This window comes from Stegostoma tigrinum, chromosome 2 (genome assembly GCF_030684315.1).
Source record: "Stegostoma tigrinum isolate sSteTig4 chromosome 2, sSteTig4.hap1, whole genome shotgun sequence".
NCBI classification, from domain to species: domain Eukaryota; kingdom Metazoa; phylum Chordata; class Chondrichthyes; order Orectolobiformes; family Stegostomatidae; genus Stegostoma; species Stegostoma tigrinum.
This window is the reverse complement of record NC_081355.1, coordinates 41068762-41094698: the sequence shown is the minus strand read 5'-3', so window position 1 is coordinate 41094698 and position 25937 is coordinate 41068762. Positions and strand designations below refer to the sequence as shown.

Sequence of the window (25937 nt, the reverse complement as noted above, 5' to 3'; positions counted from 1 at the left end):
TATTAGAACTACAGAAAAGCAAAATGGTCAACTATGGTGCCAGTAAACTAATGGATGATTTAATAGTTATTTATAAATATGAAAGTATCTGAGTGAGAAAATAACACTTTCTTTGAATGGAGACTTAGTAGTGAGAAGCTGTCTATTTAAACTACTGCAATGGATTAAAGAAGTTAGAATTATTTTGAAATTTTTATTTTATGCTGCATGTTTGAGACCTCTTCAGAGGAAGTATTTTGAGGTGTTTAGTATTGATCAAAAGGAAAAATCTTCTAATTTTCTCTGATACTTAGTCTTGTTAAAAGAGAAAATTTTACTGTAAATGAAGCAGGTGGAGTCTAAATCAGTGAAAGACGTGATTAACAAATTGTGGAGCTGGATGAACACAGGAGGCCAAGCAGCATCTTAGGAGCATAAAAGATAACGTTTCGGGCCTAGACGCTTCATCAGAAAAGGCGGATGGGGAGAGGGTTCTGAAATAAATAGGGAGTGGGGGGAGGCAGATCGAAGGTGGATAGAGGAGATGGGTAGAGGAGACAGACAAGTTAAAGGGATGGGGATGGAGCCTGTGGAGGTGAATACAGGTGGGGAGGTAGGGAGGGAATAGGTCAGTCCAGGGAGGACGGACAGGTCAAGGGGGCAGAATGAGGTTAGGAGGTAGGGATTGAAGGTGTGGCTTGAGGTGGGAGGAGGGGATAGGTGAGAGGAAGAACAGGTTAGGGAAGAAGGGATGAGCTGGGCTGGTCTTGGGATGCAGTGGGGGGAGGGGAGATTTTGAAGCTTGTGAAATCCACATTGAAACCATTGGGCTGCAGGGTTCCCAAGTGGAAGGAGTTGCTGATCCTGCAAACTTCAGATGGCATCATTGTGGCACTGCAGGTGGCCTTGCAGTTAGAGTCTGTAATTAAGAAAGCGAATGTAATGTTGTCGTTTATCTCAAGAGGTTTGGAATATAAAAGCAGCGATGTGCTTCTGAGGCTTTATAAAGCTCTAGTTAGGCCCCATTTAGAATAATGTGCCCAATTTTGGGCCCCACAGCTCCGGAAGGACAGACTGGTGCTGGAGCATGTCCAGTGGAGATTCACATGGATGATCCCTGGAATGGTAAGTTTAACGTATGATGAACGGCTAAGGATCCTGGGATTGTAGTCCTTAGAGTTTAGAAGGTTGAGGGGAGATCTAATAGAAAGTTACAAGATAATGTATGGTTTAGAAGGGGTGGCCGCTAGGAAGTTGTTTCCGTTAGGCGGGGAGACTAGGACCCGTGGGCACAGCCTTAAAATTAGAGGGGGTAAATTTAAAACTGAAATGAGACAACATTTCTTCAGCCAGAGAGTGGTGGGCTTGTGGAATTCATTGCCACGGAGTGCAGTGGAGGCCGGGACGTTAGATGCCTTCAAGGCAGAGATCAACAAATTCTTGATCTCAGAAGGAATCAAGGGCTATGGGCAGAGTGCAGGGAAGTGGAGTTGAAATGCCCATCAGCCATGATTTAAATGGAGTGGACTTGATGGGCAGAATGGCCTCACTTCCACTCCTATGTCTTATGGTCTTATGGCCCAGGATGGACATGTCATCTAAGGAATGCGAGGGGGAGTTGAAATGGTTTGCGACTGGGAGGTGCAGTTGTTTGTTATGAACCAAGCGTGGGTGTTCTGCAAAGTGGTCCCCAAGCCTCCGCTTGGTTTCCCCAATGTAGAGGAAGCCACAACAAGTTCAGCAGGTGCAATATACCACATTGACAGACATGCAGGTGAACATCTGCTTGATGTGGAAAGTCTTCTTGGGGCCTGGGATATGGGTGAGGGAGGAGGTGTGGGGGCAAGTGTAGCACTTCCTACAGTTGCAGGGGAAAGTGCCGGGTGTGGTGGGGTTGAATGGGAGTGTGGAGTGGACAAGGGAGTCCTGGAGAGAGTGGTTTCTCAGGAAGGCAGACAAGGGAGGGGATGGAAAAATGTCTTTGTTGGTGGGGTCAGATTGTAGATGGTGGAAGTGTCGGAGATTGATGCGTTGGATCTGGAGATTGGTGGGGTGGTATGTGAGGACAAGGGAGATTCTCTTTTGGCAGTTATTACTGGGGACAGGATGTGAGGGATGAGTTACGGGAAATGCAGGAGACACAGTCGAGGGCATTCTCGACCACTGCGGGGTGGCGGTGTGGTATTGGGAGGGTGCGGAGCTGCAATCTTTGAAGAACGAGGACATCTGGGATGTACAGGAGTGGAATGCCTCATCCTGGGAGCAGATGCAGCGGAGCCGAAGGAATCGGGAATAGGGGATGGAATTTTTGCAGGAAGGTAGGTGGGAGGAGGTGTATTCCAGGTAGCTGTGGAAGTTGGCCGGCTTGAAATGGATACCGGTTGCTAGGTGGTTGCCTTAGATGGAGACAGAGGTCCAGGAAGGGGAGGCCCGCTCCACACTCCCCTCCAACCCCACCACACCCAGCACTTTCCCCTGCAACTGCAGGAAGTGCTACACTTGCCCCCACACCACCTCCCTCACCCGCACCCCAGGCTCCAAGATGACTTTACACATCAAGCAGGTGTTCAGCTGCACATCTGCCAATGTGGTATATTGCATCCGCTGTACCCGGTGTGGTGTCCTCTACATCGAGGAAACCAAGCGGAGGCTTGCGGACTGCTTTGCAGAACACCTACACTCGATTCGCAATAAACAACTGCACCTCCCAGTCATGAACCATTTCAACTCCCCCTCGCATTCCTTGGACAACATGTCCATCCTGGGCCACCTGCAGTGCCACAATTATGCCACCCAAAGGTTGCAGGATCAGCAACTCATATTCCGCTTGGGAACCCTGCAGCCCAATGGTATCAATATGGATTTCACAAGCTTCAAAATCTCCCTTTCCCCCACTGCATCCCAAGACCAGCCCAGCTCATCCCTCTTCCCCAACCTGTTCTTCCTCCCACCTATCCCCTCCTCCCACCTGAAGCTGCATCTTCATTCCCTACCTCCTAACCTCATCTCGCCCCCTTGACCTGTCTGTCCTCTCTGGACTGACCTATCCCCTCCCTACCTCCCCACCTATACTCACCTTCACAGGCTCCATCCCCATCCCTTTAACTTGTCTGTCTCCACTCCACCTATCTTGTCCTCTATCCACCTTCGATCCGCCTCCCCCTCTCTCCCTATTTATTTCAGAACCGTCTCCCCATCCCCCTTTTCTAATGAAGCTTCTAGTTCTGAAACATCAGCTTTTGTGTTCCTAAGATGCTACTCGGCCTGCTGTATTCATCCAGCTCCACACTTTGTCATCTCGGATTCTCCAACATCTGCAGTTCCCATTATCTCAAAAACATGATTGAGGTCTCTTCTGAAAATCTGTATTCTGTCGATCGATCTGTCTTAATTTAAATCGAACATAGCACCAGCTGTGAATTTTACCTGTAGTCCTTTTCATTTGCTAATACTGAATCTTGACTTCTTCAAAGAAGATTCGTACCTGCTGTTTTACTTATTTTGAATATCTGTTAGGGTTTTTTCACCGTGATATGAAGCCTGAAAATCTGCTGTGCATGGGTCCAGAATTTGTCAAAATAGGAGATTTTGGATTAGCCAGAGAGATTAGATCACGTCCACCATATACAGACTATGTATCCACACGTTGGTAAGTCCAATTTCATAGAAAACAAAGCCTTGAATGAAAAGAGTCCATTTTATGTTTCAAGCAAATGTAGAAATTTGGTTAATAACTCCTACTTCATTGAACTAAATCTCCAAGGATTGAGAAGTAAATGTTAAAACCAGTACTAAACTAGATATCAGTTGGTTCATTAATCTCTCTCAATGGAAGAGTAAATTGACTTCTAAAACGTTGTATACAGGAGTACACCATAAGGCCGTTGACCTATTCATAACAAAAACAAAGAACAATACAGCATTGGAATAGGCTCTTCTGTCCTCTACGACTATGCCAACACATTCCTGTCTAAACTTAAGACCTTTTGCCTCTACCATTTCCTTCTAAACATGACCTAATCATATCTGTCATGATGCTCTTTTAAATCTTGTAATTGTATCCACCTCCACCACTTCCTCTGACAACACATTCAAGGTACTGTTTCAAAAAAGCTTGCCTCCCACTCCCTTTAAACTTGCCCCTTTTTACCTTGAACCTATGACTCCTGGTAGTTGATATCTGCTCTGGCACCAAGATTCACCCATTCTACTCTTGCCTCTCAATTTAATACAGTTCTGTCAGGTTACCCCTCAACCATTGACATTCAAGTACGCAAACAATGTCTGTCGAATCTCTCTTCCTCAGTCATAACCTCAACTAGGTAACATTCTGGTAAATGGTTTTGGCAATCTCTCCAAAGCCTCCACATTCTTCTGGGTAGTGTGGTGCCCTGGACACGAATATTCAAAATGTGGTCTAACGAAAGCTCGATGCAGCTGCAAGCATGGCTTGCCCATTTTTCTATTCATTGACTGATGAATGCAAGTATGCCACATGCCTCCTTGACACACCTTAACAAATTTGTGTTGACACTTTCAGGGAACTGTGGATCTATACTACTAGATCAAACAAAGAAAAAAAAACAGCACAGGAACAGGCCCTCCAGTCCTCCACCCCTCCAAGCCTGCACCGATCCAGATCCTCTACCTAAACCTATTTTCCAAGGATCTGTATCCCTCTGCTCCCTGCCCATTCATGTATCCGTCTAGATACATCTTAAGTGATGCCATTGTGCCTGTCTCTACCACCTCTGCTGGCAACATGTTCCACGCACTCACAACCCTCTGCGTAAAGAAATTTCCACACATGTCTCCCTTAAACTTTCCCGCTCTCACCTTGAAATCATGACCCGTAGTAATGGAGTTCCCCACTCTGGGGGCTGGGGGGGATAGCTTCTTGCTATCCACCCTTTCTATACCTCATGATTTTGTAGGCCTCAATCAGGTCTCCCTGCAACCTGTCTTTCTAATGTAAATAATCCTAATCTACTCAACCTCTCCATAGCTAGTACCCTCCATACCAGGCAACATCCCGGTGAACCATCTCTGCACCCTTTCCAAAGCATCCACATCCTTTTGGTCATGTGGTGACCAGAACTGTACACAGTATTCCAAATGTAGTCGAACCAAAGGCCTATACAACTGTAACATGACCTGCCAACTCTTCTACTCAATACCCTGTCTGATGAAAGAAAGCATACCATATGCTTTCTTGACCACTCAATCGACCTTCAGGGTACAATGGATCTGAACACCGAGATCTCTTTGTGCATCAATTTTGCCCAGGGCTTTTCCATTTACCGTACAATTCGCTCTTGAATAGGATCTTCCAAAATGCATCACCTCGCATTTGCCCGGATTGAATTCTATCTGCCATTTCTCCACCCAACTGCCTAATCTCTCTATATTCTGCTGCATTCTCCGACAGTCCCCTTCACTACCTGCTACTCCACCAATCTTAGTGTCATCTGCAAACTTGCTAATCAGACCATCTATACCTTCCTCCAAATAATTGATGTATATCTCGAACAGTGGTCACAACACAGATCCCTGTGGAACACCACTGGTCACAGTTTTCCATTTTTAAGAAACTCCTTCCACTACAACTGTCTCCTGTTCCCCAGCCAGTTATCAATTCATCTAGCTAGTACAACCTGGACCTCAAGCGACTTCGCTTTTCTCCATCAGTCTACTATGGGGAACCTTATCGAATGCCTTACTGAAGCCCATGTATATGACATCTACAGCCCTTCCGTCATATCTATCAACTTTGTCACTTCCTCAAAGAATTCTTCCCCACCACTGACGTCAGGCATACTGGCCTATAACTACCTATATTATCCTTGCTACCCTTCTTAAACATGGTGACAATATTAACAATTCTCCAGTCTTCTGGGACCTCACCCATGCTCAAGGATGCTGCAAAGATATCTGTTAGGGCCCCAACTATTTCGTCTCTTGCTTCCCTCAGAAACCTGGGATAGATACCGTCCAGATCTGGAGACTTGTCTGCCCTAATGCCTTTTCAAATACCCAACACTCCTCTCTCCCCCCCACCCCCTCATACTGACTTGACCTAGAGTAATCAAACATTTATCCTTAACCTCAACATCTGCCATGTCCGTCTCTTCAGTGAATAACAATGCAAAGTACTCATTAGGAATGTCATTGATTTTCTGACTCCTCGCATAACTTCCCTACTTTGTCCTTGAGTGGGCCAACCCTTTCTCTAAGATAATAAAATGTGAGGCTGGATGAACACAGCAGGCCAAGCAGCATCTCAGGAGCACAAAAGCTGACGTTTCGGGCCTAGACCCTTCATCAGAGAGGGGGATGAGGTGAGGGTGCTGGAATAAATAGGGAGAGAGGGGGAGGCGGACCGAAGATGGAGAGAAAAGAAGATAGGTGGAGAGAGTATAGGTGGGGAGGTAGGGAGGGGTTAGGTCAGTTCAGGGAAGACGGACAGGTCAAGGAGGTGGGATGAGGTTAGTAGGTAGGAGATGGGGGTGCAGCTTGGGGTGGGAGGAAGGGATGGGTAAGAGGAAGAACAGGTTAGGGAGGCAGAGACAGGTTGGACTGGTTTTGGGATGCAGTGGGTGGAGGGGAAGAGCTGCGCTGGTTGTGTGGTGCAGTAGGGGGAGGGGGCGAACTGGGCTGGTTTAGGGATGCGGTGGGGGAAGGGGAGATTTTGAAGCTCGAGAAGTCCACATTGATACCATTGGGCTGCAGGGTTCCCAAGCGTTCATCGTTGAGGAAATATCAATCAAGTTTGAGACATGAATTTGCTGCGCACAGTCATGCTGCCTATCTCCAATGTGTATTTTTTCCAAATGAGTAAATACTATCCAATGAATTATCTCCAATTTCCCTACCACTAGTGTAAAGTTCACTGGCCTGTAACTTCCCAGATAATCCCTGTTGCCCTTCTTAAAGGAGCAACATTGCTATACTTCAGTCTGCTGGGATCTCTGTTGTCACTACCACAACGGTTTTGTACAAGCATCCAGCAATTGCCTCAACATTCTGGGATAGATCCCATCATGCCTGGAAATTTGTGTTTAATGCTTTCTTAAGAACACCCAATACCTCTTTAATATTGACGTGCCCTAGAGAATCAACTTATCCCTTCTGAGACACATCCTCCATTTTCTTATTTTTTTGAATGCCAATGCATAGGATTTAAGGACCTCACTAAATTTGTCCACCTCAATGCATTACTTTCCCTCATTTGACCTTCAGTGGACCTACCCTTTCTCTGGCTAATCACCTGCTCCTTTTTTTTTCAGAGATGTATAAAATACCTTGGGGCTTGTCCTTAATCCTGTGTGCCAAAGACATTTCTTATCTTTTAACCCTCCTAATTCTTGCATGAGTTTTTTTGCTGCTATTTTATTGTTCTTCAAGGGCTCTGTCTTCAGATTTCTAAAGTGACTATATGTTTCCATTTTGTTTTTTGACAGCAATTTTGTTTTTCCTGAATCTTGCCATCCTTATCCTTAATTTCTACAGGAATATGCTGGTACTAAACTCTAAATGGCCTTTAAAAAATTAAGTACAAAATGAATTTACCCTCAAACAGCTAACAATCTACATTCCCCACCTTTTGCCGAATGTGTTAGCTGGCCATCCTCCAAGTTTAGTACTTATATCCATAACTAATTCAAACCTACTGAGTTATGATCACTTTCTGAAATCCCAGGATGGACACGCTGTCCTAGGAGTTGGGGGATGAGGGAGTTGAAATGGATCACAACTGGGAGGTATAGTTGGTTGTTGCAAACTGAGTGTAGGTGTTCCGCAAAGCAATCCCCAAGCCTCCGCTTGCTTTCCCCGATGTAGAGGAGGCCACAATGGGAACAGCGGATACAGTATATCACATTGGCAGATGTGCAGGTGAACATCTGTTTGCGGAAAGTCTTCTTCGGGCCTGGGATGGGGGTGATGGGGGAGGTATAGGGGCAGGTTAGCAGTTGCTTCAGTTGCAGGGAAAGTGCTGGGGGTGGTCCATCCTGGGCCTCCTGCATTGCCATGATGACACCACCTGAAAGATGCAGGAACAGCATCTCATATTTAAAATCCGTTCCCCCCCGGCCGATCACATGCCAAAACCAGCCCAGCTAGTCCCTGCCTCCTAACCATTCCTCCCACCTCAAGCCCCACCCCATCCCCTACCCACTAACCTCACCCCTCCCCCCGACCTGTCCGTCCTCCCTAGACTGACCTATCCCCTCCTAACGCCACGCTTACATTCACCTTCACTGGCTCTAACCCTGCCTCTTTGACCTGTCTGTCTCCTCTCTACCTATCTTCTCCTTTATCCATCTTCTATCTGTCTCCCCCATCTCCCTATTTATTTCAGAATCCCCTTCTCCGTTCCCCCTCCCCCATTTCTGAAGGGTCTCGACCCAAAACATCAAACTTTCCTGCTCCTCTGCTGCTTGGCCTGCTGTGTTCATCCAGCTTCACACCATATTATATCTGAAAGAGCAACACCTCATTTTTCTGCCTGGGGACCCTGCAGCCTTCTGGACTCTATACTGAGTCCAATAATTTAAGGGCCTAATCACTCTCCCATGTTCTAGCCCCATACCCCACACGAGGCCTGCCGTTACACCCTAACAGTTAGTAACTATTGGTCCCCATTAACAGCTATTCACCCTCCAAGCCAGATCACTTTATTGACAGCTTTTGTCTATCTAACTGTTATTTTTGGGCTCTGGGCTCTGTCCTATTATTTGCTCCCTACCCCATTTCTCCCCTCCTATTTTCTGCATATAAATCAGGGTAGCTAGGAAACCATCAGTTGAAGGGTCATTGGACCTGAAATGTTAACTTTTTCTCAACCGGCGTTGCCAGACCTACTGAGCTTCTCCAGCAACTTCTGTTGTTCCTGATTTGCAGCATCCGTAGTTCTTTTGGTTTTTATCTTCAATGAAATTTCTGAAGGGTCTCAACACTAAATATTAGCTTTCATCCTCTGCTGCCTGGTTGCTGTGTTCCTCCAGCTCCACATTTATCTCTAACTCTAGCATCAGCAGTTCTTACTATCTGATTGTTGAGGAAAACTGTTTTTATGCTTTCCTCTTGAGTCTTAAATGACTTCAGAATCTCATCGAGAGGCCTCTACCTTTTTATTTCTACGCATTTGTCATTTTGTTAAAACAAACTCCCTATTTCCCATCCTCCACTCCACTGAAAGACAAAGCAAATGACTGATATGCAAATCAGTGACTGTCTGATAGTTACAGATTACCAAATGCTTGTTACTTTCAATGCTATCCTTCGTTTGTTTTTCTACAACAACTTTGTGCTCTAGGGCCACCATCCTCCTGTAGTCTTTCTCCATGCAAGCCAACTACAACTTTCACCATATTTGCTCCCATACCACACCATTTCAGCCCTTCAACATTTTGCTTTGGAGCTCAGCAACACCAATGACTTGTATGCTTCTGCTGAAACACTTTACACATTGGGGCACATACAGCTTGCATTCTGTAGCTGTATCTTGTAGCACTTAGCTTGCTTTCTTACTCCACACTTACTGACTTCAGCATTGACTTGTAGGCTGCCCTCTTTGCAGCTCACCTTTCTTTCTTAGCACACTGGCTTTACGTTTGAGTTACAGACCACCAAATATGGTGATTTATACTGCTTTATGCATTGGGGAGCAGTAAATTGTCAAGTAAGTAGACATGTATACTTTACAGCACTTTGTGCCACTCAAAAGGTATATCTGTACTACATACAAGTAGTTTATGCAGCAACTATATGTGATTCTCAGTGGTTAGCACTGCAGCCTCACAGCACCAGGGACCTGAGTTCGATTCTGGCCTTGGTCTGTGTGGAGTTTGCACATTCTCCCTGTATCTGCATGGGTTTTCTCTGGGTGCTCTGGTTTCCTCCCACTGTCCAAAGATGTGCAGGCTGGTGGATTGGCCATGTTCAATTGCCCTTAGAGTTCAGGGGTGTGTAGATTAGGTGGGTTATAGGGGGATGGGTCTGGTTGGGATACTGAGGGTTGGCGTTGAATCTTTGGTGTAAAGGGCCTGTTTCCACACTCTAGGATTCTATGATTCTATCCTATATGGCTATATGTGTAAACTGGGGAGCAGTCTTTCTGTCATCAAAAGGCACTGCAGTCACTTAATGTCTGTTGTAATCAGTCAAGGGGCTCATGCTGTTCCTCTCTAGGAATTTGGCTGTGGTCTCATTCCAGCTTCCGGTGACGGTAAGCTCTATGCACTTGCCCATGTCTGCATGGGTTTCCTCTGGCTGCTCAGGTTTACACCTACAGTCCAAAGATGTGCAGTCTAGGTGGATTGGCCATGCTAAATTGCTCAATGCTGAGGGATAAGCAAGCAGGTGGATTAGCTGTGGGAAATGCAGGGATAAGGTAGGTTTGGGATACTGTTTGGAGGAGTGGTGTGTGGAATCAATGGGCCAATGACCTGCTTCCACGCAAGGGATTCTATGATGCTGCTACAAATGCTTAATCATCACTTAATCTTCTAAACTCTCAGTACAAAGCCTAATCTATACAAAATACCATCGTTTAACTCTTTGAGCCCAGGCTGATGAATTAATATTGCACCTATTCTGGGACCAGTTAAATGCCTAGAATACAGTACTCTGAATTAGATCTAACCAAAACTTTATCACCATTGTATGAAATCCATTCATTTTGTTCTCCTTTCCATTCCCATTTGACATATGATACTTTTAACTATTTCATATTTGGAACTTGAAACTATTCCATAAATAATTCTGTTCTTTCACTCCTTACCTTCTCACTATTTACAAATACTGTGGTATAATAAAATTCATGCATTGTACAATTGAGATGCTTCACCAAGCAGAAGCTCGAGTATTACCTGGCCAATTAACTTCTGCACTTAAGAAAACAAGTTGTACCCATGATAACCAACACCACTATTGTGACTACCAGCCAAACCTCAGCCTGTCACTTTAATAAGTGGTTCTCCATGCCCATTAACCTCTGACAATACTCAAGTGATTGAAAGATACATAATTACAAAAAGTATTTCTTCTCAATTGTCATTTCTGATTTATTAATGCTATCAGTTTTTGGTGCATACCAGAAAATGAACATGTTACTGTTGTTGCAGATCCAAAATCAAGGATCTAACATGGCTGTTAAATTCCATCCGCTCTTATTTTCTCTGTCAATGTTCCCTTCAAAATTTTGTCTCCAGTTGACATTACATAATATGAGCTTAACATCATACCCTCCATTGCTGGTTTGGTGGCGGGCTGCCCATTGTCTTCCGATTTCTTCCATGATTTAAATTCATAATGGGAACACCTATCAATGGCCATTTGGCCTTTCTGCCATTAAAGGGCCTTATCCCACCACCTCTGCTATCCATCTAGAGATGGTGGGGAATTCACCATTACTTGAAGGCTCAAAAGTTGCCCTCTGTTTGTAGACAGTACGTGCCTGATTGAGATATCTAGACAAAACCTCTGCTGAGAGAAAACCCTCTTTGCTGTGAAATCCCACCCATCATGACTCACCTGTGCCTGGGTGAATCTCAATTTGAGACCTTTGGATAGGTGAAGTCCCAGCAGCCACCACCTCCACATTGGTGTTTCCATGTAATAGAATCAGAGTTACAGCACAGAAACAGACCCTTCAATTCAACTTGTCCATGTCAACTAGATATCCTAAATAAATATACTCCCATTTGCCAGTGTTTGGCCCATATTCTGCTAAAGCTTTTCTATTCATATACCCATCCAAATGCCTTAGGAGATAGCAAGAACTGCACATACTGGAGTCAGTCAATCGTGTGGAGCTGGAGGAACACAGCAGGATGGGCAGCATCGAGGAGCAGGAAAGTTGATGCTTTGGGTTAACACCATTCTTCAGATGCCTTTTTAAATGTAGTAATTGTACCAGCCTCCTCCACTCTCTGACAGTTCATTCCATACATTCACCACCCTCTGTGGGAAAAACTTTGCCCCTTAGGTCCCTCTTTAAATCTTTCCTCTCACCTTAAACCTATGCCTTCTAGCTTTGGTCTCCCCACCCTGAGGTAAACACTCTGTCCATTTACCCTATTCGTGCCCCTCATGATTTTATAAACCTCTAAATTCACACCTCAGCCTCTAATGTAATAAGGAGCTGTAGGCCTCTGGCCAGTAGCATTTGATGAGCAAAATGTCATCCCTCAGAGTTTTGTCTTCAGAATCTCTCAACTGGTAATTAAGTGCCAATCATGCAGTTAATTTGATAGGTCTTTTCAAAAACAAGCCAAGGCAGCTCTTGCCAGCTCTTCATTTCCATTTGCATACTGCTTTATGCTACATGATGGTCTTTCTTTATGAAAACTTGTGAATAGCACAAATAATCCTCCATTACTGGAGTATTCCCCTTGTTGTTTGTGGAATCGTGCTAGTTATAAAACAGCCACTGAAGTAATCTTTTAGAAGTGAAGACCTTTCAGGCATTCTTGGAGACTTACAATGTAAATCAAAGTCTTAACTTTTCCATATTTTCCCAGGTATCGTGCTCCTGAAGTGCTATTTCGATCCTCTGTTTACAGCTCTCCAATTGATATATGGGCAGAGATAATGGGAATTGCAGATGCTGGAGAATTCCGAGGTAATAAAATGTGAGGCTGGATGAACACAGCAGGCCAAGCAGCATCTCAGGAGCACAAAAGCTGACGTTTCGGGCCTGGACCCTTCATCAGAGAGCCTTCATCAGATATATGGGCAGTTGGCTGCATTATGGCTGAGCTGTACACTCTGAGACCACTCTTTCCAGGGACCAGTGAAGTGGATGAAATCTTTAAAATTTGTCAAGTGTTGGGCACACCAAAAAAAGTGAGTAGTGCTACCATTTTCATCAACATTACGAGCTCAATTTTCCAAGTGCCATTTTAAAGTCTAAACTATAGGCTTTGATGTTGAATTTGTGCCAGTCAAGTGATCAATGTCACGTGATCAAATGAATAAAAACAGACATTGCAGCTACCATATTAGCTGTGACTGTCTTGATAGCACTTTGATATCTGAATAACAGGCTTATGTTCCAATCTCATTAAGAAACTGAGGACAGAATAGCCAATTCTAATGGAAGTGCTGTCTTTCACATGAATCAATATACAAAAGTCCTAACTTCTCTAAGATGGCAAGAACTGCCAATGCTAGAGTCATAAGTGCAGAGCTGGAGGAACACAGCAGGCCAGGCACCATCAAAGGAGCAAGAAAGCTGATGTTTTTCGGTCGGGACCTTTCTTCAGAAATGGGGAAAAGAGTCCTGACTTGAAACGTCACTTTCCTGCTCCTCTGCTCCCTGGCCTGCTGTGTTCCTCCAACTCCATACTGTTATCCCATCTAAGTTGTTTACTAATGATCTCAGAAGTTGTTCTAAGAACTGCTAAGCTACCACTGGGTTCCTAGTTAACACTTATCCCTCAGCTGTGTCACAGAAATAGATTATCTGGTCATTATAATTTGGCATATGTGGGAACTTACTGTACACAATTGACTGCTACATTTTCAACATTATAACCACAACTAAAATTGAAAATTTCTTCATTGGCTGTAATATACTTTGGGACATCCTGTGTTCATGAAAGATAGATAATAAAGGGAAAATTACATTAATGTAGCTTTGATCAGATTAAAGTTCTGCACTGCTACCATATATAGTGGTGGATAATTATTCAACTAAGCAAAGGATAAGGCTCTACATTGCTATGATGAATGATGAAGGAACCCAGATATCTGTGCAAAAGGCAAGGCTGAGGTATTGGCTTCAATTCAAGTATTGATGTGATGTATCTGGCACTCCTTTATCAGACTTTAGCCAAATCATTTCATTCTGCGTGCTGTATCTAGTGTTATCAGTTATATCAATAGGTTGAAGTCCTGAAAATTCCAGCTGTTAAGTTGAAGACCTGTGCTTTGGAACTAGGAAAACCTCCATCTAAGCTACTCTAGCACATGTATTACTGTAGCATATTCTTAGTCTTCATTGAATCAGTTTTGGTTGCCTCATTTGGTAATGGTAAAATAGCTGTTCTGAGCCATGATTAAGTGAAATATGATTGGTTACCTGTTTATTTTTTTTAAATACTTGAATCAGATTCCCCTCACAATCTTCTCTCTCTTCCAACCTCTCCAGCCACTGCTTAAGTAAATCTAAAATGTTTTGTTGCTGGTATTAATACAGGCCACTTAGTGACACTAATCTCTCATTTTGTATGGAACAACTTTGCCAATATTGAGTGTATTGTTTCATGAGTAGTGAGAACAGGCAGCTCGTACCTTTCCCTAGGATGGTGCATTTCAAGACTAGGGGGCGCCTTTAAGGTGAAAGGAGAAATTTTCAAAGTGAGGGGCAATTTGAGGGTGATTCATACAGAAGGAGCAAGAAGGTAACTAGAAAAAGGGTTGGCCCACTCAAGGACAAAGTATGGAAATTATGCAAGGAGTCAGAAAATCAGTGACATTCCTAATGAGTACTTTGCGTTGGTATTCACCGAGGAGAGGGACATGGCAGATGTTGAGGTTAAGGATAGATGTTTGACTACTCTAGGTCAAGTCAGCTTAAAGTGGGTGGGGGAAGAGAAGTGTTGGGTATTCTAAAAGGCATTGGGGCAGACAAGTCCCCAGGTCCAGATGGTATCTATCCCAAGGTTTTGGATGATCTGGAAGAAGGTATAGATGGTCTGATTAGCAAGTTTTCAGAATCACACCAAGATTGGTGGAGTGGCAGATAGTGAAGGGGACTGTCAGAGAATGCAGCAGAATATAGAGAGATTAGAGATTTTGGTGGAGAAATGGTTGATGGAGTTCAATCCGGGCAAATGCGAGGTGATGCATTTTGGAAGATCCAATTCAAGATTGAACCGTACGGTAAATGGAAAAGCCCTGGGCAAAATTGCACAAAGAGATCTGGGTGTTCTGATCCATTGTACCTTGAAGGTGGCAACGCAGGTCACAGAGGGGTCAAGAAGGCATACAGCATGCTTTCATTCATCAGAGGGGGTATTGAGTACAAGAGTTGGCAGGTCATGTTACAGTTGTATAGAACTTTGGTTCGACCACCTTTGGAATACTGCATACAGTTCTGGTTGGAACATTACCAAAAGGATGTGGATGCTTTGGAGAGGGTGCAGAGGGAGGTTCACCATGTTGCCTGGTGTGGAGAGCACTAGCTATGACGAGAGGTTGAATAATTAGGATTATTTACATCAGAAGGACGGAAGTTTGTGGGGGTGGTGACTTGAGGTCTACAAAATCATGAGGTATAGACAGGGTGGATAGCAAGAAACTTTTTTCCCCAGAGTGGGGGACTCAATTACTATGGGTCACTATTTCAAGGTGAGGGGGCTAAAGTTTAAGGGAGATATGCGTGGAAAGTTCTTTACACAGAGGGTGGTGGGTGCCTGGAACATGTTGCCAGCAGAAGTGGTAGAGGCAGGCATGATAGTGTCATTTCCAGATGTATCTGGACAGATACATGAATGGACAGGGAGCAGAGGGATGCCAATCCTTGGAAAATAGGCAACAGGTTTAGATAGAGGATCTGGATCGTTGCAGGCTTGGAGGGCTGGAGGGCCTGTTCCTGTGCTGTAATTTTCTTTGTTCTTTTGTACTTGTGGAGTGATCTCCGAGAATGTGGTGGATGTGGACACAGTTACAATGTTCTAAAAGATATTTTTGGATAAGTACAAGAATGGGAAATGTTTGCAGAGAGATGGGCCAGGAACATGCAGGTAGGACTAGTTTAGTTTGGGATTATGTTTGTTTGGCTTGGACTGAAGGGTCTGTTTCCATGATGAGGATATCTGACTAAATTAAATTACACTTCTGTAGTTGCTGAAGTATGATTTAATAGATGCTGGGTTTTGACCACCTATACCAATTCAAAATTGATCATCTAGGAAAATATTCATACTAAATGTATAAGGATGAATTTGTCTAAGCAGTCATCATTTTAGTCAATATTGTCATGGGGTGCATTTACTAAGTCAGTTAATTGGTGAGAAGGGCAAAGTCTAATGTGTGCTGTCCTTGTAGTTACCTAACCACTTGTATCCTCAGGACTTGATTGGCTTGATTTAATCAATGGAACAACTGAGTCTGCCTGGATAAAACAAGCCCAGAGTGGATTTTTCCCTTGACACTCTAATCTTTCTCCAGGTAGTGTTTGGCTTGGAGAAAATTCCATATAGCCGAATAAGTAGTGAACTTCTCATGAGTAAGATAAGAGTCCATGGTGTTACTGGCAAGGTACTAGCATGGAGAGATTAGCTGTCTGGCAGAAAGCAGTGGTGATAAAAGGGATTTTCTTGGGATTCAAGCCAATGACAAGTGGAGTCCTGCAAGAATCAGTGCTGGGCACAACTTTTGACTTCATACACTTTTCTAGATGAAGGAACTGAGGGTGTTCTGGCTAAGATTGCAGGTGATACAAAAATAGGTGGAGAGACAGGTAATGAGGAGGCAGGGAAGCTGGAGGAGGATTTAGTGGGCAAAGAAATGGCAGATGGAGTACAAATGGGAAGGTGTGAGGTCATGAACTATGGTAGGAAGAATAGAGGCATAAACTTTTCTAAATGGTGAGAAAATTCAGAATCTGAAGTGCACAGACACTTAGGGTACTAATCCAGGATTCTCTTAAGGAACTGGCAGGATGAGTTAATAATTAGGAAGGTACATGCAATATTGACACTTATTTTGAGCAGACTAGAACATAAACAAGGGATGTACATCTGAGGCTTTATAAAGCCAAATTTGGAGTATTGTGTGCAGTTTTGGCACCCCCCCCATCTCAGTAAGGATGTACTGGTCTTGGAGCAGGCCCAGAGGAGGTTTGAGAACGATCCAAGGAATGAAAGGCTTAATGTATGAGGAATGTATGAGGTGACATCTGAAATTTTCAGAATACTGAAAGGCCTGGATAATGGATATTGTAGGAGAGACTAGGACACAAGGGTGCAGCATTAGAGTAAAGGAAGACCCTTCAGAACAGATGGAGAAGCTTCTTTAGCAAGGGAGTGATGAATCTACAGAATTCACTTCCACAGAAGACTGTAGAAGCTAGGTCACTCTGTACACTTAAGCCTGAGTTAGGTTCTTGATAAGGGGATCAAAGGTTATGGGGAGAGGACAAGAGAATGGGGTTGATATTTTCAGCTATGATTGAATGGCAGAGAAGATGCAATGGGCCAAATGGTCCAATTGTTGCTCCTATTTATAGTCAGCATGGATTCGTCAAGGACAGGAGTGTCTCACAAACCTCATTGAGATTTTTGAGAAGGTGACCAAGCATGTGGATGAGGGAAGGGCAGTCGACGTGGTATACATGGACTTCAGTAAAGCCTTTGATAAAGTTCCACGTGATAGGCTATTGGAGAAAATACAGAGGCACGGGATTGAGGGAGATTTAGCAGTTTGGATTAGAAACTGGCTTTCTGTAAGAAGGCAACGAGTGGTGGTTGATGGAAAATATTCAGCCTAGAGGCCGGTCACTAGTGGTGTGCCTCAAAGATCTGTTTTGGGACCACTGCTGTTAGTCGTTTTTATAAATGACTTGGACGCAGGCATTGGTGGATGGGTTAGTAGGTTTTCAGATGACACCAAAGTCGGTGGAGTGGTGGACAGTGTGGAAGAATGTTGCAGGTTGCAGGGAGACTTGGATAAACTGAAGAATTGGGCCAAAAGGTGGCAAATGGAGTTTAATACGGATAAATGTGAGGTGATTCACTTGGGGAGGAATAATAGGAAGGCAGAATACTGGGTCAATGGAAAGATTCTTGGTAGTGTAGATGTGCAGAGGGATCTTGGTGTCCATGTGCATAGATCCCTGAATGGTGCCACCCAGGTTGATAGTGCTGTTAAGAAGGCTTGCAGTGTTTTAGGTTTTATTGGTAGAGGGATTGAGTTCCGGAGCAATGATGTCATGCTACAACTGTACAAAACGCTAGTGTGGCCTCACTTGGAATATTGCTTGCAGTTCTGGTCGCCCCATTACAGGAAGGATGTGGAAGCATTGGAAAAGGTGCAGTGGAGATTTACCAGGATGTTGCCCGGTCTGGAGCAAAGGCCTTCTGAAGAAAGGCTGAGGGACTTGGGTTTGTTCTCATTGAAGAGAAGGAGGCTAAGAGGGTATTTAATAGAGACATACAAGATGATCAGAGGGTTAGAAAGGGTGGACAGTGAGAGTCTTTTTCCGAGGATGATGACTTCAGCTTGTACAAGGGGGCATAGCTACAAATTGAGGGGTGATTTAAGACAGATGTCAGAGGCAACTTCTTTATTCAGAGAGTGGTAAGGGCATGGAATGTAGTTAACTCAGCCACATTAGGGGCATTTAAACAGTCCTTGGATAAGCATATGGATAATGATGGGATAGTGTAGGGTGAGGGGCTTAGATTAGTTCACAGGTCAGCGCAACATCGAGGGCCGAAGGGCCTGTTTTACGCTGTATTGTTCTATGTTGTATTTCAGTTGGCTCACTTTCATGGTTTTAGTTCAATCTGAGACTGATCAGACAATGCTGGGTGGGTGATTCAATGGCATCAGACTGGATTCTCACCTCAGGAGATTGGCACAGAAATTTAACAATGTTTTTTGGACCAGATTTTCTTTTGAAGCGGTTTCTTTCCTGTTGAGGAATGATGCCCTTCTATTAGTTTTTGGGGCGACAGGCAACTTTAATGGTTGTCTTAATTTTAACCTTTTAATCTTCAGGTCTTGCTTATCGGCAGCTTTCTTCAGCTTTACAGTCTGATTCTTCTGTTTGACTAACAGCATGCTTTGCTGAATGGTTCCTGGCATTTCCTATCTGATGTGGAGGCTCAGAGCATTGTGCAAATAATCTATTTTAGTTGTCTTTTGATCAAACTTGTCAAACCAGTCTTGTTTCTTCCATTTGAAGAATCTCTACCTCTGATCCAGCATTATGATCAACATCCCTGAACTACTTCCAAGATTCTCGAATGTCTACATGATCTGTTTGGCATACCAATTGCAGAAAGGTGTAATACCTACCTGCTTATCTCCTCCCTCACCTCCCAAGGCTCCAAACATGCCTTTGAGGTGAAGCAGTGATTTAAATGTATTTTATTTAATCTCGTCTGCTGTATTCACTGTTCAGGGTTAATGGGAACTGCAGATGCTGGAGAATTCGAGATAACAAAATGTGGAGCTGGATGAACACAGCAGGCAAAGCAGCATCTTAGGAGCACAAAAGCTGACATTTCGGGCCTAGACCCTTCACCAGAAAAAGGGGAAGGGGAGAGGGCTCTAAAATAAATAAGGAGAGAGGGGGAGGCGGATCGAGGAGAAGATAGGTGGAGAGGAGACAGACAAGTCAAAAGGACGGGATGGAGCCTGTGGAGGTGAGTATAGGTGGGGAGGTAGGGAGGGGATAGGTCAGTCTGGTGAGGATGGACCAGTCAAGGGGGTGGGATGAGGTGGGAGGAGGGAATAGGTGAGAGGAAGAACAGGTCATGGAGGTGGGGACGAGTTGGGCTGGTTTTGCGATGAGGTGGGGGGAGGGGAATTTTGAAGCTTGTGAAATCCACATTATACCATTGGGCTTCAGGGTTCCCAAGTGGAATATGAGTTGCTGTTCCTGCAACCTTCGGGTGACATCGTTGTGGTACTGCAGGAGGCCCAGGATGGACATGTCATCCAAGGAATGCGAGGGGGAGTTGAAATGGTTTGCGACTGGGAGGTGCAGTTGTTTATTGCAAACTGAGCGTAGGTGTTCTGCAAAGCAGTCCCCAAGCCTCCATTTGGTTTCCCCAATGTAGAGGAAGCCACAAGTGGTACAGCGGATGCAGTATACCACATTGGCAGTTGTGCAGGTGAACATCTGCTTGATGTGTAAAGTCTTCATGAGGCCTGGGATGGGGGTGAGGGAGGAGGCATGGGGGCAAGTGTAGCACTTCCTGCGGTTGCAGGGGAATGTGCCTGATGTGGTGGGGTTGGATGGGAGTGTGGAGAGGACAAGGGAGTCACGGAGATAGTGGTCCCTCCAGAAAGCAGACAAGGGCGGGAATGGAAAAATGTCTTTGGGGTCAGATGATGCGTTGGATCCAGAGGTTGGTGGGCATTTTCTCCCCCTCGGGTCCAGAAACTCTGCACCTACATCTGTGACACCACCCACGCCCTCCACCTCCTCCAGAACTTCCAATTCCCCAGTCCCCACCACCTCATTTTCAACATGGACGTCCAGTCCCTATACACCTGCAATCCCCATGCAGATGGTCTAAAGGCCCTCCGCTTCTTCCTGTCCTGGAGGCTCAGCCAGTCCCCTTCCACCGACACCCTCATCTGCCTAGCCGAACTCATCCTCACCTTCAAGAAGTGTCGGAGGATGATGCATTGGACCCAGAGGCTAGTGGGCTGGAATGTGAGGACGAGGGGGATTCTTTTTTGGCGGTTATTGTGGGGACGGGGTGTGAGGGATGAGTTGCGGGAGACACGGTCAAGGGTGTTCTCGACCACTGTGGGTGGGACATTGCAGTCCTCTAAGAACATAAGACAACTGAGATGTGCGGGAGTGGAATGTTTCATCCTGGGAGCAGATGCGGCAGAGTCGAAGTATTTGGGAATAGGGAATGGAATTTTTGCAGGAAGGTGGGTGGGAGGAGGTGTATTCTAGGTAGCTGTGTGAGTTGGTGGGCTTGAAATGGATATCGGTTGATAGGTGGTTACCTGAGATGGAGACAGAAGTCCAGGAAGGTAAGGGACGTGTTGGCGATGGTCCAGGTGAACTTGAGGTTGGGGTGGAAGGTGTTGAAGTGGATGAACTGTTCAAGCTCCTTTTGGGAGCACGAGGCGGTGCCGATGCAGTCATCAATGTAACGGAGGAGAAGGTGGGGTTTAGGGCTCGTGTAGGTATGGAAGAGGGATTGTTCCATGTAACCTACAAAGAGGCAGGCATAGCTTGGGCCCATGCAGGTACCCATGGCCACCCCCTTTGTCTGTAGGAAGTGGGAGGAATCGAGGGAGAAGTTGTTGAAGGTGAGGATGAGTTCGGCTAGGCAGATGAGGGTGTCGGTGGAAGGGGACTGGTCGAGCCTGCAGGACAGGCGGAGGGCCTTTAGGCCATCTGCTTGGGGATTGCAGGTGTATAGGGACTGGATGTCCATGTTGAAAATGAGGTGTTGGGGACTGGGGAATTGGAAGTTCTGGAGGAGGTGGAGGCTATGGGTGGTGTCACGGATGTAGGTGTGGAGTTCCTGGACCCAAGGGGGAGAAAATGGAGTCCAGATAGGTGGTGATGAGTTTGGTGGGGCAGGAGCAAGCGGAGAGTCGCAAACCATTTCAACTCCCCCTCCCATTCCTTAGATGATATGTGCATCCTGGGCCTCCTGTAGTGCCTCAATGATGCCACCCGAAGGTTGCAGAAACAGCAACTTGTATTCCGCTTGGGAACCCTTCAGGCCAATGTTATCAATGTGGATTTCACAAGCTTCAAAATCTCCTCCTCCACCGCCCCCCCCCCCCCCCCCCCCACTGCATCCCAAAACCAGCCCAGCTCATCCTCTCCTCGCTAAACTGTTCTTCCTCTCACCTATCCCCTTCTCCCACCTCAAGCCGCACCTCCATTTCCTACCTTCTAACCTCATCCCGCCCCCTTGACCTGTCTGTCTGTCCATCCTCCCCGGACTGACCTATCCCCTCCCTACCTCCCCACAAAACCCACCTCTGCAGGCTCCATCCCTGTCGCTTTAACTTGTCTGTCTCCTCTCCACCTATTTTCTCCTCTATCCACCTTCGATCCGCCTCCCCCTCTCTCCCTACTTATTTCAGAACCCAGTCCCCATCCCCCTTTTCTGATGAAGCGTCCAGGCCCCAAACGTCAGCTTTTGTGCTCCTTAGATGTTGCTTGGCCTGCTGCATTCATCCAGCTGCACACCTTGTTATCACTGTTCAGGGTGGTCACCACTACACTGGGTAGGCAAAACATGGGCTGAGTAAATTTTTTTGGCAGTACATTTGTACCTCTCTCTGCAAAATAACCCTGCCATTCTATTTGCCTTACTCTTCTTCACCACCATGTTTCCATGTCAATACTTCTGTCACAGGCATGCTGCAGTGTTCCAGTGAGCCTCAGTGCAAGCTTGATAAGCAACATCTCATTTTCTGTAGCCTTTTGAACTCAATGAGTTCAATTTTAAAAACCCATCAAAATGAATCATCTCATACTTATCAGGATTAAATTCCATTTGCCACTGTTCTGCCCAATTTACCAGCTGATCAAGTCAGGCAGTATGTGTCACCGGAGACTATCCTCCTTGCTATCAACAGCACCACCAATTTTCATGCCCTCTGTAAACTTAATAATTATACCTTTCACATTCATATGCAAGTCATTATGGTACATAACAAATAGCAAAGGTCCAGCACCAATCCTTGTGGTACATCATAATCAGAGGACTTCAGTCACAATAATCCTCCAATCACCTTCAGCTTTGAAGAGTCATCTAGGCTCCATGTTTTCTGCCCATGGATGCTGCTTGACCTGCTGTGATCTCCAGCCCTCTTGTTTTCAGTTCAGATTCCATAGATCCCCAAGGGTGTCAGCAGAGGGCAATAGGCTGAAGATGGCTTACAGGATACTTGTCTTCATTACCTAAGGCCTAAAATATAGGAACAGGGAAATCTTGTCACAACTTTGTAGAGCATCGGTTAGGCTAGATATGGAATACTATGTGCCATAGTGGTCATTGTCCTATCGGAAGGATGTGTGTGTAGACGAGATATGACACGATTGTATCTCAAATGGAATTTTAGTTATCATAGACTGGATATCCTGGGTTTGGTTTCCCTAGAGCAGAGGAAGATGGGGCAGGGTGGGAATCGGATTATCACATACCTCAATTTTGCATGTGAAATAATGGGAGATGTGTCTAAGACCAGAAAGCTTAAGACTAAGGTGAAGAGAAAGTGACTTAGAGGATCTGAGGAAACATTTTTCACACAGAGCAATGGAAATATGGAACAGGCTGCCTGAGAGGGTGGGAGAGGTGGGTACTTTTGCAACATCCAAGAATCACCTGGGTGAGTACTTAAAATGACAGGACATTGTTGACTATGTGGGAAATGCAGGAAATGGGATTAGTACTGTTTGATTTTAGTCAGCTTAGACATGGTAAGGCAAAGGACCTGTTCCTGTTGTATGATTCAACACTTGTTTAAAATGGAAAATTCTGCCTTCACATAATCAGTCCCTGTCTCCCCACCTGTTTTTCAGAGTGAACAGTGAAGGTACAGTTTCAGTGCCCTGTAGAGTTTTCAATGCACGCAACTTGCCTTTTTTCTTCTGACATGTCTATTAACTACAGTTTTCTCAGCTGCTTGGTAACTAATGACTGCTCTCTGGATTAAGCATTTTACAGATTTGAGATCTATTGTAATGGTAAATGCTCCACTTGAACTTTGAGGCTGATCTTGCTAACAGCATAGCTAAGAAAGCAGGGAATGTTTTAAACTGAATAGTAAGGGCAAGGGATCAAATTTTGGAAGATATAGCAAGTCAAAGAATAGACAAGGGCAAAGTGGAAACAATAAACATCAAATTATCAATGCTGACTGGACCAGATAAAGTATAAGGGAGGCAATGGCCGAGTGCTGTTACCACCGGACTGTTAATTTGAGACTTGGAAATACATTCTGGGGACCTGAGTCTGAATCCCTCCACAGCAGGAACAACAAACTTTAAAAAAAGTGGAGGTGTGATCTTGTTAGTTAATGATGCAAAAAGTTTTGTCAAGCATGGACTTTTTTTTAATCTTATAGGTTGTCAGAGAGAGATTTTAGGAGGAATTTTAAGTCCTACATTCAGTAACACACATGATTTTCTTGTATTTGGAGTACCTTACCAGTGCAGAGTTAGAGGTCTCTATGACACACTGTTACAATGATTGCATGCAACAGTGACATCAGTGTTAGCTACATTCCCTTTGACCTACACATTTCAGTCCTGTGAACATGTGATCAATAATAGACAACTCAATAGTACAACAAACCCTTACATGGATTTAAAAACCCCATTCCCACAACATCAGAATCAACATCATTTCTGAAATATCATGCAATGACTGCCACAAACAATACATCAGCCAGGATGAAAACTAGCCGTCAGAATACATTAGCATCAACTAGCAGCAAAACAGCATGACAAACTCTCCTTTAATATTGGTACACTCAGACAATGAGGGCCATCAGCTTAACTGGAACAAGATAACCTTAGTAGCCCAAGCAAAACATAGACATGCACGGGAATTCCTACAGGTTTGGTTCTCCACCCATTGGCACAATAAACATAGAATTAGACTGCAAATACACACCCGTACAGATCAAAATCGGAAATGACACCACTCACCATTATGGACTAGATGGTATAAATTCCAAGCAGAGTAGGATAACATCACTTCAGCAGAGGCTCCATTGATGATGTCATCTAACATGGTGATGAAATGTCTGAACAAGGGCAAGCCAGATTAACGAGCAAGTCACAACCTCACCCACAACCTGAACTACAGATTTTTGCCAAAACTTTAAAGATCTTGATGTAGTCCAATTTCTGCCCTTTTCCTGTTAAATAACAACAAATTTTAAACAGGCTTCCTAAAAAGTTTCCATTCCAGATTCCCTTATAGGGCATATCTCCACATCGACATTCCCTTGTTTCTGTCACTAAAATCCCCTTGTGATTCCCATTAGACATTTCACTATCTTATCTGGCTAATGTCATAGAGTTGTAGAGATGTACAGCACAGAAACAGACCCTTCAGTCCCATTCATCTAGGCTGACCAGATATCCTAGATAAGTCTAGTCCCATTTGGCTGGTGTCCATCTAAACCCTTCCTATTCATACACCCATTCAGATGCTTCCTAAATGTTGTAATTATAAAAGCCTCCACCACTTCCTTTTACAGCTCATTCCATACATGCACCACCGTCTGTGTGGAAAAAGTTGCCCTTTGGGTCCCTTTTAAATCTTTCCCCTGTCATCTTTAAACCTATGCCCTCTAGTTTTGGACTTTTTCTCCCCACCCCAGGGAAGAGACACTGACATGTATCCATTGCCCCTTGTAATTTTATAAACCTCTGTAAAGTTACCCCTTAGCTGCTGACGCTCCAGGAAAAATAGCCCCAGCCTATTCAGCCTGTCCCTATAGCTCAAACCCTCCTACCCCAGCAACATCCTTATAAATCTTCTAATTGTCCCAGTTCCTCCATCTCGGTCACATTTGTTCTGACGAGGATAACATCGACTTGGGAGCCTCCAAAATATCCACCTTTTTCCTCAGCCTAGAATTCTCCAGCACTGTCGTCGACAGGGCACTCAACCAGGTCCAACCCATCTCCCTTACTTCCGTGCTCACATGTGCTCTTCCCTCTCTCAGCAACGATAGGGTTCCCCTTATCAGTATCCACAATCAGGAGATCATCAGCTGCCATTTCTACTGCCTCCAGCATGATCCCATCACTGGACATGTATTCCTTTCCCCTCCCATCCCTTGACTGCTTTCTGCAGAAACGGTTGCCTTCAGGACACCCTGGTCTGCTCTTCCTTCACGCTCAACAGCCCCATGGCACCTTCCTCTACGACCGTGGAAGGTGTAACACTTACCCATTTACCTCCTCCCTCCTCAGCTTCCAAGGGGCCAAACATATCGTTCAGGTGAGGCAACATTTTATCTGCACTTAACCCAATTTAGACTACAATTTGTTGCTCACAATGTGGTCTCCTCTACGTTGAGGAAACAAAGTGTAGACTGGATTACTGCATCACAGAACACCTATGCTCTACCTGCAAAAAAAGCCCCTAAGCTTCCAGATACACACTTCAACACACCCCGCTGTTCCCCGACCAACATCTCTGTCTCAGGCTTGGCACGATGTTCCAGTGAAGCTTAGTGCAAGATGGAACAACATCTCGTTTTCGACTTGG

At 44.9% G+C, this 25937-nt stretch overlaps 1 protein-coding gene across 1 annotated transcript in view; it reads left to right on the top strand.

The window, feature by feature from the left end:
• Positions 1–25937, top strand: part of LOC125460404 (serine/threonine-protein kinase MAK-like) — a 220914-nt gene that overhangs the window by 105495 nt on the left and 89482 nt on the right. The window contains exons 6-8 of the mRNA XM_059641068.1: positions 3496–3628; positions 12504–12554; positions 12708–12828. Coding sequence (XP_059497051.1) covers positions 3496–3628; positions 12504–12554; positions 12708–12828 — 305 coding nt within the window. The remainder of the gene's footprint in view (positions 1–3495; positions 3629–12503; positions 12555–12707; positions 12829–25937) is intronic.